The sequence below is a fragment of the Bos taurus genome, chromosome 23 (assembly GCF_002263795.3).
Source record: "Bos taurus isolate L1 Dominette 01449 registration number 42190680 breed Hereford chromosome 23, ARS-UCD2.0, whole genome shotgun sequence".
NCBI lineage: Eukaryota > Metazoa > Chordata > Mammalia > Artiodactyla > Bovidae > Bos > Bos taurus.
In genome coordinates, this window is record NC_037350.1 from 50457444 (window position 1) to 50471390 (window position 13947).

General features: G+C 60.4%; 2 protein-coding genes and 1 long non-coding RNA gene across 5 annotated transcripts in view; 1 reads left to right on the forward strand and 2 right to left on the reverse strand.

The window, feature by feature from the left end:
• SLC22A23 (solute carrier family 22 member 23) overlaps positions 1 to 3906 on the forward strand; it is a 135749-nt gene extending 131843 nt beyond the window's left edge. For 2 of the 3 annotated variants that reach the window (XM_005223883.5, XM_005223884.4), the window contains one exon: positions 384 to 3906. In XM_005223883.5, the coding sequence (XP_005223940.2) occupies positions 384 to 741 (358 nt within the window). In that variant the 3' untranslated portion in view covers positions 742 to 3906. 3 annotated transcript variants of the gene reach the window in all.
• LOC132343662 (uncharacterized) lies at positions 3062 to 4806 on the reverse strand. Its single transcript, XR_009492606.1, has 2 exons — positions 3967 to 4806; positions 3062 to 3520 (listed from the first exon to the last, which is right to left on the reverse strand). It is a non-coding gene; the product is annotated as an uncharacterized lncRNA (long non-coding RNA).
• Positions 4807 to 4831: 25 nt separating this feature from the next.
• On the reverse strand, positions 4832 to 9104 carry PSMG4 (proteasome assembly chaperone 4). The gene is made up of 3 exons (XM_002697605.6): positions 8865 to 9104; positions 7615 to 7690; positions 4832 to 5010 (listed from the first exon to the last, which is right to left on the reverse strand). Exons 1-3 carry the CDS (start codon positions 9036 to 9038, stop codon positions 4889 to 4891), a joined length of 372 nt encoding a protein of 123 aa, XP_002697651.1. The 5' UTR covers positions 9039 to 9104; the 3' UTR covers positions 4832 to 4888.
• Between the last annotated feature and the right edge of the window lie 4843 nt (positions 9105 to 13947).

A 13947-nucleotide genomic window follows, 5' to 3' on the forward strand; every position in this document is an offset into this window, starting at 1 on the left:
TCCGCAGACAGCTGTGATTCTGGGGGGCCCGTGAGAGGAGGTGAGCGTGGGGTCTTTATGCTCCACTGTCTTGGCAGCTTTCCTCTTGATGTGTTTTTAATGCCTTCATTAATCCGTGGCCACCCTCCTCTCTTCTAAGCAAAGAGCAAGCCTCGGGACAACAGCATAAGATAGTAACACTTGGCTTCCTGACACCCTATACCAAGTACGGCAAGTGAGGCTGGTTTTCCCCCTTATGCTGGTGTTTATTATAGAGTCACCTTTGAAAGTGAACGGAGAAGCCGCCTGGGCTGATGGGGCGGGCGGGGGGCGGGGGGTGGACGTGGGACGGGACAGGGCAGGGGTGGAGCCCGGCCCGCCCCGCTGACCCGTGCGCCCTGCAGGTGCGGCGGGCTGGGGCTGGTGCTGGCCAGCGCGGGCTTCGGCATGCTGACGGCACCCATCATCGAGCTGCACAACCAGAAGGGCTACTTCCTGCACCACGTCATCTTCGCCTGCTGCACGCTCATCTGCATCATCTGCCTCCTGCTGCTGCCCGAGAGCCGGGGCCAGAGTCTGCCCGAAAGCATCCCGGACGGCGAGCACTACACGCGCCAGCCCCTCCTGCCGCCCCGGCGCGGGGAACAGCCGCTGCTGCCCACCCACGCCGAGCTCAAGGACTACTCGGGGCTGCACGACGCAGCTGCCGCGGGCGACGGGCTGCCCGACGGTGCCACAGCCAACGGCGGGCGGCCCATGTAGCCGGGCACGGCCATGGGAGACGCGCTCCGCCGAGGCTGGGGACCCTAGGGTGGGGGGGAACCCTGCGAAACTCTCGAGGAGCGTGTGCGTCTGAGGGAGCGGACCTAGCAGACGACCCTTCGGAGACTTTCTTTTCTGCCATGAAATGTTTGTATTTATTTTGGTCATTTTTACAAGAAGCACTTTATTCCCTTCCCTTCACTGATCTCAAAACGGAGCCCCCTCCTCGGGAAGGACACGCGCGCGCCGGGACCGCGCAGCCCGGCTCCCCGGGGGTCCCCCCCGCCCCCGCGCATTCCCACGGCTGCACTTTGCTCAGACTGAGATGTGAATGGTTAGGGTTTTGCTAAAGTCTCTGTGATGGTTTGTAAAGGTCTTTTCTGTAAGGGAAGAGCTTCTGCTCTGTGTTAAGGAAAAGCAGCTCACAATATCATTAAAACCAGCTTCGTCTCTACTTGGAGATCATCCTTTTATACTTGATCCGGAAGCTCTTTCGGGGGAAAAGCATCACCATCTCACCGGAAGTCGTACGTGATGAGTGGTGGCGTCGCCAAGGTCTTCCAGCGCAGGTGTGCCCGCTCCGCTCCCCAGCAGCCAGCGCCTCACCTCCACGAGTCACTGCTATCGCCCTCCTCCCGGTGCAGCTCCAGCAGGAAAGGCACGCCCGCCCCGCCCAGCCCCACCTCGCCTCGCCTCGAAGTCAGCGTTTCTGCAACACGACTTGAATACCCGCTCCTTCCTGAACTAACACCGCACGGAAATCACCAGCCTGGAGGCCCCGGGGAGCCTGCGGGGGACCGGCCGTGCCCTCTGCTTCCCCCGGCCAGGAGCGGCCCCGGGCAGGGCCTGACCGCAGCCTCGGAGGGCATCGAGGCCGACCGAGAGAAGCAATAACCCACCGGAGCTCGCCCTGGCCCCATCCCGCTGTGCTAGGGCGCGTCGCGTTCCTCACCTCGGCCTCCTGCCCGTCCAGATTAGGCCCTCGGCTCCCGTCTGCGGCTGTTTCAGAAGCGGCGCAGGGGAGGCCAAGCAGCTATCCTCGCAGGCCAGGCGGGCACTGTCTTGCCGCAGCGCTGGCATCCATCTGGGGGAAGCCTGGGCTCCTCTGGAAGGCCGAGCCCCCAGCTCTGGGGCACATCTTTGCGGTGGGCTGTTCTTCCAGTCCTGGGTCTGTGTGAAGCAGCAAGTCAACTTTCAGCCCCCCGTGGCGCAGCCCCCACAGCCAGGGGAGAGGTGGGCACAAGCCCCACGCTCCTCGCCTGATGCTCCGGCCTGTGTCTTCCCCCTGCCCCCCACTGCGCCCCTACAGGCTGGCCGACCCTGGCAGGGGCCAAGGGCTCGGGAGAACTTTGTGGGGAAGCGAGCAAACTCGCAGGCCTGCGTTCCAGCCCCTCCTGGCCCTCCTGTCTCTCGTCACTTCTGTTCTCTGTTTCCACGGGCGGGTCACACTCACCTTCACCTCCAGGCCTGTCTGTCTACTGCGCAGCTCGAGTGCCAAACTGGGAGGTGCCTCAGCCCTTCTCACGTGCTGGGCACAGGGCCCCCCAGTCCAGGACAGGCCTGCAGTGCGGGGGTCGGGACAGCAAGCAGGGTCCCCGGACCCCACCCGCCAAGTGTCCCAGCACCTGTGACCCCAGGCCCCAAGCCCTGCGTGGCCTCCCGCTGGCGGTGTAGAGCTCTAGGGAATGCGTGAAGCCACAGGGTGTCCCCGAACACCACTCCTAGACTGTCTTAGGTGACCGCAGTAGACGCCGGTCCTATGGGGTCAGCACTGTCCCGTCACGGTCAGGCCTGGCTCCTGGACTGGAGAAGCAGCTGGCTGAGGCTGGGCTTCTGCGGGCATGAGGGTGGCACCACCCAGCAGAGGCCTGTGGCAGCGCAGGCTAGGGCTCCATGAGCGACAACTGAGAAGCAGGGCCAAAGCAGAAAAGCCTCCCGCGGGCCGAGCCCCCGAGACCCCGCCCGCGTGGGCAAGGCAGCAGGGCCCTACCTGCTTGGCCAGGCCCTGGTCACGCGTGGGGACCCCCGGCCCATGTCCTCCGCACTCAGTAGGGAGATGCTGCTCAGGCACCTGAATGCCCACTGCTCGGGAGACCAGCGCCGCCTCCAGTGCCACCCTGCACACCCCCATCCCGACCCCAGGAAGCCGGGACCCCCTTCCAACAAGTCAGGCATACAAGCGACCCTTCTGCTTTCTGTTCTTTTCCAGAAACCAGTAACAACTCACCCAATATCCCGCATTTTAGCACCCAAAACAAAGAGTAAAAGGGTTTAAATGTCTCATTTTCTAAGAGTGTAATAGCTTGCGACTAGGGGGAAGGGGCTGGTGAGCTGGTTTGACCACCGAACAGCAAGAATGAGGCCTTGCAGCGGAAGTACTGCCCCAGGTACCACTTCCTAGAGCCAAACAAGGGGGCCGAGGGGCCACAAGACCGTGGGGACCCTGGCCAAGACGCAGCCCCAGGCCGGGGGGACGCAGCACACCGGCCTTGCTGGGGGGCCCTCCCTGCCCTGCAGCCCCGACCCAGAGGCTCCTGGGCGGGACCCATGCGGCCCGTGAGTGGACGGGACCCCTGGAGTGCCTGCTGGCAGCACAGAGCTGCGCCAGCCCTGACCCAGCCTTCCATGCTGCCTGCATGCCGTCACGGCTGTTGTACCCCGGGGGACATGTGTGTAAATGTACAGAAATAAAGACGTTGCCCCATTAACAAACCTCCTCTGGAATGTCTTCCCTACCTCATCAGATGGGATCCCCGGCAGGGCGTTTCACGACCACCGGCTACAGGGAATAAACTCTGTTGGTTCAGGTCTCCCTGAGTCCCCGCCTCAGCGCCCGTGTGACCCCAGCCCCCGCCCTGCCCCAGGACGGGGGCTCCTGGCCGGCAGGTCCTCGTCCTCTGGGCGGGCGGAGGCGGGGCGGGGTGACCGCCCACCGCATGCTGAGTGCCACCCTCAAACCCCCGAGGAGGGGGCGGCAGGTTTCCGAGCTCGCCCCTCTCGTGTGGACGTCCTGCTGACCTCACCCGGGGCCTGGAGCCTCCCAAAGAGGGAACAATTCTCACACTGTGACTGTCAGGGAAGACTGAGCACCCAGAGCTCTCTTTAATGTAGTGTTTTTTTTTTAACAAGAAAGCAATATTTCTTTAATAAAGTATTTATACCAAACTCTCCTCTCCATAGCCCTGATTTTGTTACCTACTCCGCCCAGAGAGGTGCCCACCGTACCTCCAAGCCGTGACCGGCCGGGGCTCGCAGGTTAGTGGCTTAGCCCAGGACCCGGTCCCTGGAAGGGCCTTTCATCCCGGCTGTCCCAGCTCCGCTGCAGGCAACGGCCCGACACGACACCTGCCACGTGAAACGTGCTCCGGGTCCCGAACCACCGCCTCCCGGGACAAAAGGGGCCCACGTGGACCCCAAGCGTCACAGAGTCCTGTGCCGGCCTTGGCTGTGCTGAGAAGCACATGGGGCGCTCTCCAGCCCCACAAAGCGGGGGCCTCCCGAGTCCGGGGAGGAAGCTGTAAAAACTCCCCAGGGACGCGACTGGAAGCCAAGTGAGGAACCACCGACCCAGGAACGCTGGCTTCCGGAGAGCAGCACATGTCCCAGAGAGACAGATGCCACCGCGAGCGGCAGGAGAGCCCGAGGATTAAGACGCGGGCCGGAGGGGACGTGGGCAGGAGGGGCCCAGGCCGTGGAGGAGAGAGCAGACAGGAGGAAAGACGGGCTGGCGGAAGCACGGGGAGGGACTGATGCTGGGATCTGTTCAGCAAAGCAGGTAAACCGGGACCCAGGTCCTAGGGACCCTGGCACCCAGGGTTTGCAGAGCATTTCTGGTGATAACCCAGCCCGGTGAGAAGGTTCCCACCTACCAGGTGAGGGGACAGGGCCCAGCGGAGCGAGACCCTGGGGATGCAGCCGGCAGGACGGCCTGACAGTCGTGGCCCGCGCCCTCTCTGGGACCCGGCGGCCCCCCATCCTCACACGTCCTGCGGGAGCCCTCCTCCCAGGACCCTCAGGTGCAGCCCTGGGACTCCACCCTGGCGACAGGAGGGAGGAGACCGGCCCTTTACAGACAGACAGGACACGTGGACCTGCTGCAGCAGCGGATCTGGCCGTTTATTCAAGCGTCCCGTGCCCGAGTCTCCGGCTAGAACTTCTCCGGAAAGGCCTGCATTTCCTCCTTGATCCGGCTTTCTACCAGCAACTCGAAGCTGCTGCTGGTGTTTGGAAGGTTATAGCTGACGAAGACTTGCTTGCTGGTCTTCCTGGCTGGAAGAGAGAGACCACAGGGACACGTGTGACCCCACGCCTGCCCACAGTGGAGAAAGGACTGGGAAAGGCAGGCTTTTCGAGAGCAAAGAAAGCTCTGATTCTGACGACATCACAGACAACTGCTGCAAAACAGACCAGTTGCCAGAGCCGCCCCTCACCCGGAAGAGCAGTTCTGAGCCACGGCACCAGGACCCGGTGAGGTGCACCCCGAGAACCCCCAAGTCTGTTCACAGACCCCGCTGTCTGCGACCCCCTGCGCTACACATAGGGCTGGCTGGTTGGTCTGCTTCTTCAACCACAGATGATGTCCACAGATTTAAAATATTAAGGTCCTCCAGTACCACCCTCTCCCCAACCCCACCACCCTCCTCCCATGACACTCCTACATGAACATATGTGCAGGCGCACACACACGGGTGTGGTTTTCAACTGGACGCTGAATACACGTCTGAGCCCCTTTCTACAGAACCACCCAGGGCAGGTGGGAGCGGCTCCAACCGTGAAAACCAAGCTCAGCTGTACCCCCAGGTCCTGAGGACTAAGCAGGCGGTACCAGCCTTCTCACCCGGTTGCACCCCAAGGGGGCAGGGGCAAAGGGCTCCTCCCTGCAGGCCACAGAGACAGGTGAGTCCCACCGTCAGAGACAAACAGTGGGCGGAGGGGGAAGCTGGGCCCTTCCATCACAGCGGCTCCACGTTCAGTGGCAGAAAGTTCCTGTCCCCAGGGGCCGCTGACTCCCATCCCTTCACGAGCCAAGACCCAAGCCCACCTGCATCGTCCGTCCAGCAGCCCCTCTGCCCTCCAGGGCTGCATGGAGCAAGGGGTCCCCGTCCACGGGAAGCCCCCAGGGCCCCCAGGTCACTCATCTCTCCCACATGAGACAGTCTCGGGACACCGGTCTCTTCAGCACTGTCCAGACGGCCAACAACGGTTAATAACACCTTCCGCTGCGGGGTCCTGACCCCAGCTCCAGAGGACGACGGAGCAGGGCGTCACAGGCCGGCCGGCCGCGACCTCAGCAGGCACGTCACCCGCCCCGGGGGGCGCTGGCATCTCACCACGCGCGCCCGACCCTGCTGGGCGGTGGGCTGGCATCTCACCACGCATGCCTGTCCCTGCTGGGCACTGGCCAACAGCTGCCAGGCTTGTGGATATCAGTAGGTAGGAGCCCCCATCACATCTGACTTAAGTTACAGGGAATGTCTGTATTCAGTTTCAGATCACGCTGTTTGTAAACTGATGTAAACCACGTGAAAGAAAAATGCTAATTTAAAAAAGCCCCAACATTTGCACAAAATGCAAAAAAAAAATTAAAAGAGCCCCAGGTTTTGCTCACAGACTGCTTCCAGGCCTCACCCTGAGGACACTGCGAGCCAGCCTCGCTTCACTGAAGAGCCAGCTCATTTGTGTCTCCTCAAACGCGCTCCCGCCGCCTCCTCTCCCGGACTCTGTCCACACTCGGGGACCCCCCAGTCCCAGCTCCACACACCAGCAGGCTCCCGCCCTCCTCCCCCAGGCCTGGCACACGGGGGTCTGCCTGCTGAGGCGGGTGGTGTTACCCGGAAACGCAGGCAAACACACAGTGAAGCAAAAGGGCGTCAGGCTTCCAACCTATTTTCACTAAAAACTAGCAACTGGCAAAGGCAGAGAAGGAACGGCAGCACCTGGGAACCCAGATGAAGGCTAAACAGGAAGCCTTCCTATTTCTCCTGTTGGTTTTCTGTTGACTCAAAATTGCTTCCTGTTAAGAGGTCACCAAGATAACTTACTACTCAGGTTCCTATACCTTCAGACTAAAGCACAAGTGTGGTGGATGCTCCTGAGACGCGGCCGCTGGCCCCGTGGTCTCCACCCCGCCTGGTGCGGCCTGTGGGCGCCGTGACAACCCCGCCCCTAGAAAGCCGGCCATGCCCGAGCTCCGTGTGACTATGGGGTGTCCCAGAGCGACCACCACAGACATGCCCACTCCCCAGGGACCAGACTGACAGATCTGTGAACACAACCACAGCGCCTCAAAACCATGGCAGGGGCCCCATCGCCGCACCCCGGCCAGGACACCAGGCTCCGCACGTGGCCGGGACACTCAGGCAGATGGGGGCGAGGCTGCTCTGCCCATCGAGGTCCCCAGGCACCGGGGACCACTGGGCACGGGCATCCTCACCTGGACCAGCGAGGTTATCTGTGGAAGTGTGCTCAGGGTGCAGTGGAGGCTGGAGCCCCCAACCTCACCAGGCCCTCTCCCCTCGAGCTCTGAGCAGCATCACGTGCAATGAAGGGCAGGCCATGGACGCTACCTGGAGCTGCTGCCACTGGGCACCGTGGGCGTCACTCACCCTCGCCTCCCACGAGGACGAAGAGCAAAATCACCTGTCACTCATCAGCTTGGAGGCAACCAAGGGCATCAGAGCCGGTGGGGAGCAGGCCCCTGGAGGTGCTGGTATCACCTCCTGAGACCCATGCGCAAGGCCTGGGCTTCCAGCAGCAACCAGGGGGTTCACCTCCCAGACGGAGACCCTTCCTCCTACGCTGACTCACCTCCCCGCTCCACTGAACAGCGAGGTCCCCACCTGAGCACTCCGGCAGCTGAGCTGCGGAACCTACCTAAGCGCTGGGCGAGACCGGTGGACATGGTGTCAGACGTGTCCCCGAGGAGGGCGGTGGACAGGGGGATGGAGTCCTGCAAGGAAAAGAGAGAGCGGTACTGGTTCCTCTGCGAGGTCCAGCCCTCCTGGATCACCTGGGCCCCCCTTCCTGCCGCAGGCCAGCCTCCCCCTGCGGTGGGCCTGTGTCGCCCCAGTTCTGCAGCCTCTCCCAGCAGCAGACAGGCCTGACGGTGAAGGGCTGGAGCAGCCCAGAGGGGCAAGTGGGTGCAAAGTCAGAGGGCTGGGGACACCGCAGCCGTGATGGGGCCTGGGGTCCATACAGGCTCTGAACTCTTGGGGGTCTGAGTGGAGGGATGACAACGCTGAAGCTGTCAGTGCCAGACTAAGCCACGTGCTGCAAGAGCAATGTCCAGGTCCTAGCGTTCTGACCCCAGCACCTGTGAAGGTGACTTTATTTGTAAACAGGGTCTCTGCAGATGTAGTTAAGATGGAAGCAAGGGGAGGCGGACTCTTCCTCTAACAGGACTGGTGTCTTCGGAAGAAAGGGAGAGACTAAGATGCACAGAGGCGGCCTGGGACACTGGAGCAGGACTGGGGTGACGAGGCTGCCAGACTAGGGGCCCCAAGGTGTGAGCAGCACCGCAAGCCCAGAGACCGGAGGAAGCAGCCCGCTGACACCTCAATTCCGCCCTCTCTGCTGTTCTCAGCCCCCCGGTCTGCGGCCTTGGGTTACAGCAGCTCTGACACACGATGGCAAACGGGACCTCGGAAGGCAAAGGGAACCTCGGAGGGCAGCGACGGCGCGGGGCCCAGGTGACAGGTGAAGGAGGTGAGAAGTGGCTGGATTCTGCGTCCCTGCGTCTCCAGGGACGGCCCTGGAGGAGCGGCCTGGGGTCTGGAGCACCCAGTGGGACACCAGTTACACCTCGATGGGACAGCGGAGGGAAAGGGCGGGAGAGAGATCCGTGCGGGAGACTAAGCAAACGCGGTCAGCGAGGAACCGGCAGAAAACCAGGGGGACACGCCACCCCCGGCCCAGGGAGGGTGAGAGCGGACAGTAGAGGTCCCACGGGGACCCCGACACTCCACCCAGAGACGTGGGGGGGGGGGCGGGAACCAGCCGTGCGGCGGGACAGAGCCCCGCGGTGGGCTGAGCAGCCCGTGTCCGACCCCGGCCCCGCCCCCTCCGGGACCCCGGGGCCCCCCCGTTCCTCCATCCCCCCCCTCCCCGCCCCCCGCCGCACTCACGTAGCGCGTGCACATGGCCACGGCGAGGTTGCGCAGGTGCGGCGTGGCCCCCACCCAGAGGAAGAGCGAGTCCGTCAGCCGCATCACGTGGAAGTGGACGAGCTGCTCCCAAAGCCGCGCGCTGAAGTTGTGCAGGGACACGTCCCCGCCCCCGGCAGCCGCCGGCCGCTCCATCAGCCCGGAGCCCGGCCGCGCCAGTCCTCCCGCCGCCACCAGACGCGAGCAGGAAAGCGCCGAAAGGCCGAGTGGGCGGGGCCTTCCGGGAAGGCGGGGCCTGGATGGGAAGTTGAGGGGCGGGCCCGGGAGTGGGCGGGGCGGGCCCGAGAGTGGGCGGGGCGGGCCCGGGAGTGGGCGGGGCGGGCCCGGGAGTGGGCGGGGCGGGCCGGCGTCTCAATTGGGCGCAGTGTAGGCTCGCAGGAGCATCTTTTCGGGTGTAGACGCGTGATCCCCCGCTGTTTAGTAGGTGCCACGAGCGCTCAGCGCAGCCGCCTGTGTCCCGCGAGCTGGGTTACACTTTCTAAAACCCTCCTTCTGCCAGCAGCCCCGTAACTGCAGGAGGCCCATGAAAATGGCAGCGATGTTGGAGGAGCTCTCAGAAGGAGAGCTGCGTGGACTGAGTTAGGGTCGTGGGCTGGCGCGCCTTTAGTCCGAGACCCCAGAGCTGATCCCTGTACAAGCATGGGCCTCGGCTAACGGTTCAGCCCGAGACTCAGTCTCCCCGTCTGCCTCAGAGAAGGGGACGGGGGCCACTGTCAGCCCTGCTGGAGAGCTTGACTTGAGTCACTCTGGGACCCTCAGAGTTGACACAGGGACCCTGCAGTGTGTTGAGAGAGAGTCTTTGTAGTAAAAAGAACACAGTGCCCATTCTTGTCAGATTCTGTTGGAACTAACTTGGGTTTAAGGACAGAGCTATCAGTTCTGCCTTTTAAATCTCTAATAGGTCTAAATTAAACTGACAGTTAAGAAGGTAAGTTTTGTTAAGAAGTTTGCTCTGTTTGCTAATGATTCAATTTATAATTTTCAGGTCAATATTATAATAGATTAACAGCTTTATTAAATAAACTACAGTAACTGCACTGATCAAAGTATACAAACTGAAGCTGTAACACGTGTAACTCATAAAATCATCACCACAATCAAGAGGATACATGCCCATCACCCCCAGAGGCTTCCCCAAGCCCTGGGAGCCCTTCCTGACCCCCACCCGAGACACTGTGCCGCACTCAGTCACAGAGTAGTTTGCATTTTCTAGAGTTTTATGTAAATGGAACGTACGGTGTGTACAATTGTTTGTCTGGCTTTTCTCTCCTCACAGTTGTTTTGAGATTCACGCAGGTTGTTGCGTGAGTCAGTCGCTCCTTCCTTCGTGTTGATGATCAGGGTTCGCTGGCGGGGCATATCGCTGTGTAAATAGCCCTCATGCGGTGGTGTCCACTTGGGCAGTTTTCAATTTGGGGATATTGCAGTCAAGCTGCTGCAAACACATGTGAACAAGTCAGTCTCTGTATGAACATGTGCTTTCATTTCTCGCAGTTAAAGACCTGGAGCAGAATGGTTGCACCACGTGTAACTTCTCAAGAACCCGACAGGCTGTTTCCACAGTGACTGTACCACCGTACGTTCCCAGTCTGTTTCATTTAGCCATCCTAAGGAGTATCTCAATGTAATTTTAATTTGCATTTCCTTAATTATTAATGAGCTTCAATTTATACTTTACATCATACACAAAGTGAAGTCGGACACGCCTGAGTGACTTCACTTTCACTTTTCACTTTCATGCATTGGAGAAGGAAATGGCAACCCACTCCAGTGTTCTTGCCTGGAGAATCCCAGGGACGGGGCAGCCTGGTGGGTTGCTATCTGTCGGGTCGCACAGAGTCGGACACGACTGAAGCGACTTAGCAGCAGCAGCAGCAAAGTGAAGTCAAAATGGTTCAGAGACATAAATGGGAAACCCAAAAACTGTCAGACTTGCAGAAGACATAGGAGAAAGCCTGTGACCTTTAATCAGACCAAGATTTCACAACAAAATACCAAAAGTGTGATCCGTGAAAAAATAAATCAATAAACTGGACTGCCACAGCAGGTGACGTCACCCCCACGTTAACTCCTAATACCCTCTTAATGCCTTGTCCCCTTAGAAGACAAACGCCATTTTCAAATCAAGAGTTTCTCTCTCTAAAGAATCCTGAAGAGCTGTCTGTGAACCTAAGGCAACTAGCTAACCCCCTGTTCCTTGCCTCCTCCCCAGTCTGGCCCCAGCACAGGTGGGATCGTGCTCCTCTGTGTTCCTCCCACTGGGCTCAGATAACCACCAGGGAAGTCACATGACCCAGCAGGCAGGCTTACAACCTCTAGCCACCCCATCAGCAGCTGCCCCTTAACACACTGCCCTGCGGGCCCCCAGGATCGCACCCTCTCATTTGCCTCAAGGACGCTTCTCCTCAAGACCTAACCCCACCAAGCCCAAGTTCAGCAGATGACCCAGCTTCTGCATTTAGAAAGAAAATCGAGCTTGTCAGGCTCAATTTTCCCAAGGCCTTGTCCCTGCACTCAAACCCATACCTTCAGGTGGCCTCATTCTCACCTCCTTCTCCCCCTCATTAAGCAGAGATGCCCCCTCCCTGCGTCCGAGGTTGATTCTTCCCCTATGCTCTGACCCTGTCCTCCTGCATGTCCTCAGAAACCCACCCCATCAACCATGCCAGTTCTGCAAACACTGTGGTGCCCTCTGAGATGTGCTGCCCAGACCCCCTTCAAAAGAGGACTGGCTGTCCCAGCTGCTGGAACTGCCCAGAATGGACAGCCTCCCACTGTGGACTCCTTCAGGGTCTGCACCCCCTCCCCAGGCAGCCCACACCCAGTGACTGACAGAAGCAGCTGCGGAAAGGCCAGGCCATTTCAGCCCAATGCAGAACAACTGCGGGGGCCATTTTCATTCCAGAGTGATGCTCTGCAGACACTGAGCTCCACAAGGAAGCCCGACCCCACCCCCACCACCTGCCCTGTGCTCCCCTGCCCTCCCTGACTTCCCTGCAGGAGAAACCCCCCGGTCCGGAGGTTCGCCCCGACTCTGCCCGGTGGGGAGCCTCTCCTTGCGTGCCTTTTTACTTTGCACAGAGCAATCATTGGCGCAATGGCCTTTTTCCTGCCCACCTTCTTTCTCAGGAAGCTCCTCGGGGCAGCTCCAGGGCCCCTCACCTTGGGGGAGGTAGCCGGCAGGGCCCTGCGTGTCAGAGGCACAGGGAAGGTGGACTGAGTGAGTGGGGGAGTGAGGGAGCCAGAGGAACAGACGGACTTCCCGGGGCTGCAGGCTCCTGGCCTGGCCCAGCTCTCACTAGTGCTGTGTCCCTGCCCTGGGCCTCTGTTACCTTAGCTGGAAATGAGAAGACTGGCTTAGGTCATCTCCAAGGCGCCTTCCAGGGCTAGTACCCTGTGAAGATCAGATAAGCATGCAGACGGGTAACAGGATCCTTCCACTCCAGGACAGGCAGGAGCCTGTAATTCCACAGGGGGCCGCGGGGTGGCAGGTGGGAAGGAGGCAGGCCCATGCAGAGCCGCCTTGGCTTTGCAGAGCGAAGGGAGGGCCTGGATTCTATCCTCACTCAGGGTCAGTCTTTTCTCTAAACTGGGCAATGTTAGAAGACTCAGGTGAAAGAGCAGCTCCCGCTTCCCAGGCTGCCTGCGGCCCCCAGATGCAAAGCCAGCAGCAGGAGGCTTCAGGAGAGATCGGCTGCCAGCTGTGAGCTTGAAGAGGGGACGGGCGGTGTTTTGACTCATCCCTCTCCTCTCTCTACCACCCGTTTGGGTTGTGAGCCTCGGTCTGAATTTCACTAGGAACCAAGAACTACAGGCTTTAGACGATGGATAAGAGAACCGCCCATGGGGAGGACACCTATCAGCTTCCTCTCAGGTTCGTGATGGGCCCCACCTGGAGATGCAGCTGCCCCCAGCCATGTGTGTGGCGTGTTCACACACAGTCAGTGAGTCACAAGAACATCCAGGATGTCAGCAGCACCACCAGAGTCTCTCATGGGATCCCTGGGCCTTTAATCCAACGTCAAACCTAAGCTCTGCTACATGCCCTGGTTGGTCGGGTGGTATCAGGTTAGGAATAGACCAGGTTACATGATGGTAATGTTTTAACCCTGAAACGGCAGTGCTGTGACGGAACCAACTCTTGTCTTTAGCTCATGATGTATTTCTAGCTTGGACAAGGCGGGTAGGAGGTGGGGGAGTGGGGGTACTGGGCTCCAGGTGCCACCTCGGGTCACAGCTGCAGTCTGGGTCCAGCCTTTCAGTGCTCCGACCCAGAAGTGATGCATCACACCCTCTTATAGCGCATTTGCCCAGATAGTCCCTGTGGCTGGGCGTGGAGGGGTTCCAGGATGGGGGGCAGGTGGAGTGTTGGGTGAGCACCACTTTTCTGCCACCGCAGCAGAACGGCACGATTTTCTAAGAGTGACCACAACCAGCGCAGTCCAGATTTTCCAGGGCCCGAGGTCAGGAGGCGTGGCCCAAATGGTTAAACCATTTGAGTCATTTTCTAAACCGAAGAGCATTCGATAATGCACGCCCTGCCCCATATCTGTCCCACCCCCCACCCCAACCCGAAAAACCTTCTCCAACTGAGCCATTACATCCACTTCCATCCTGGGATTAAGTCCACTCCCTCACACACGGGCCCCGTCTCACGGCCAGGGCAGCACCCAGCAGGTCGTATCTCTCTCTCCTGCATCTTTGACCCTCCCCTCCCTACTAGACTACTCCTGTTGGTGTGCAGATGCATCTTTAAACAGATCCCTGTCTCCCCACTGACTCTGAGCGGCCCCACAACACGCCTGCCATTCCTCACCCTTGCCTTCCTGAACCCACTCCATCCAGCTGCCTTCCCGTGCCTGAGCGGGTCCCACCGACACCACCCAAGACCTCGGCTGTGAGAGCCGTAGCCTGACACAGCCTCTCCCCTGCCGCGGCTGCTGCGGCTTCCAGCATGTCTCCTCCCTGCCGCCCCTTCTCAGGGTCCCCCCAGGTTCTGGGTCATGGTGGTCCCAGTCTCCCCAGCTCCAGGGCCCACTTGCTC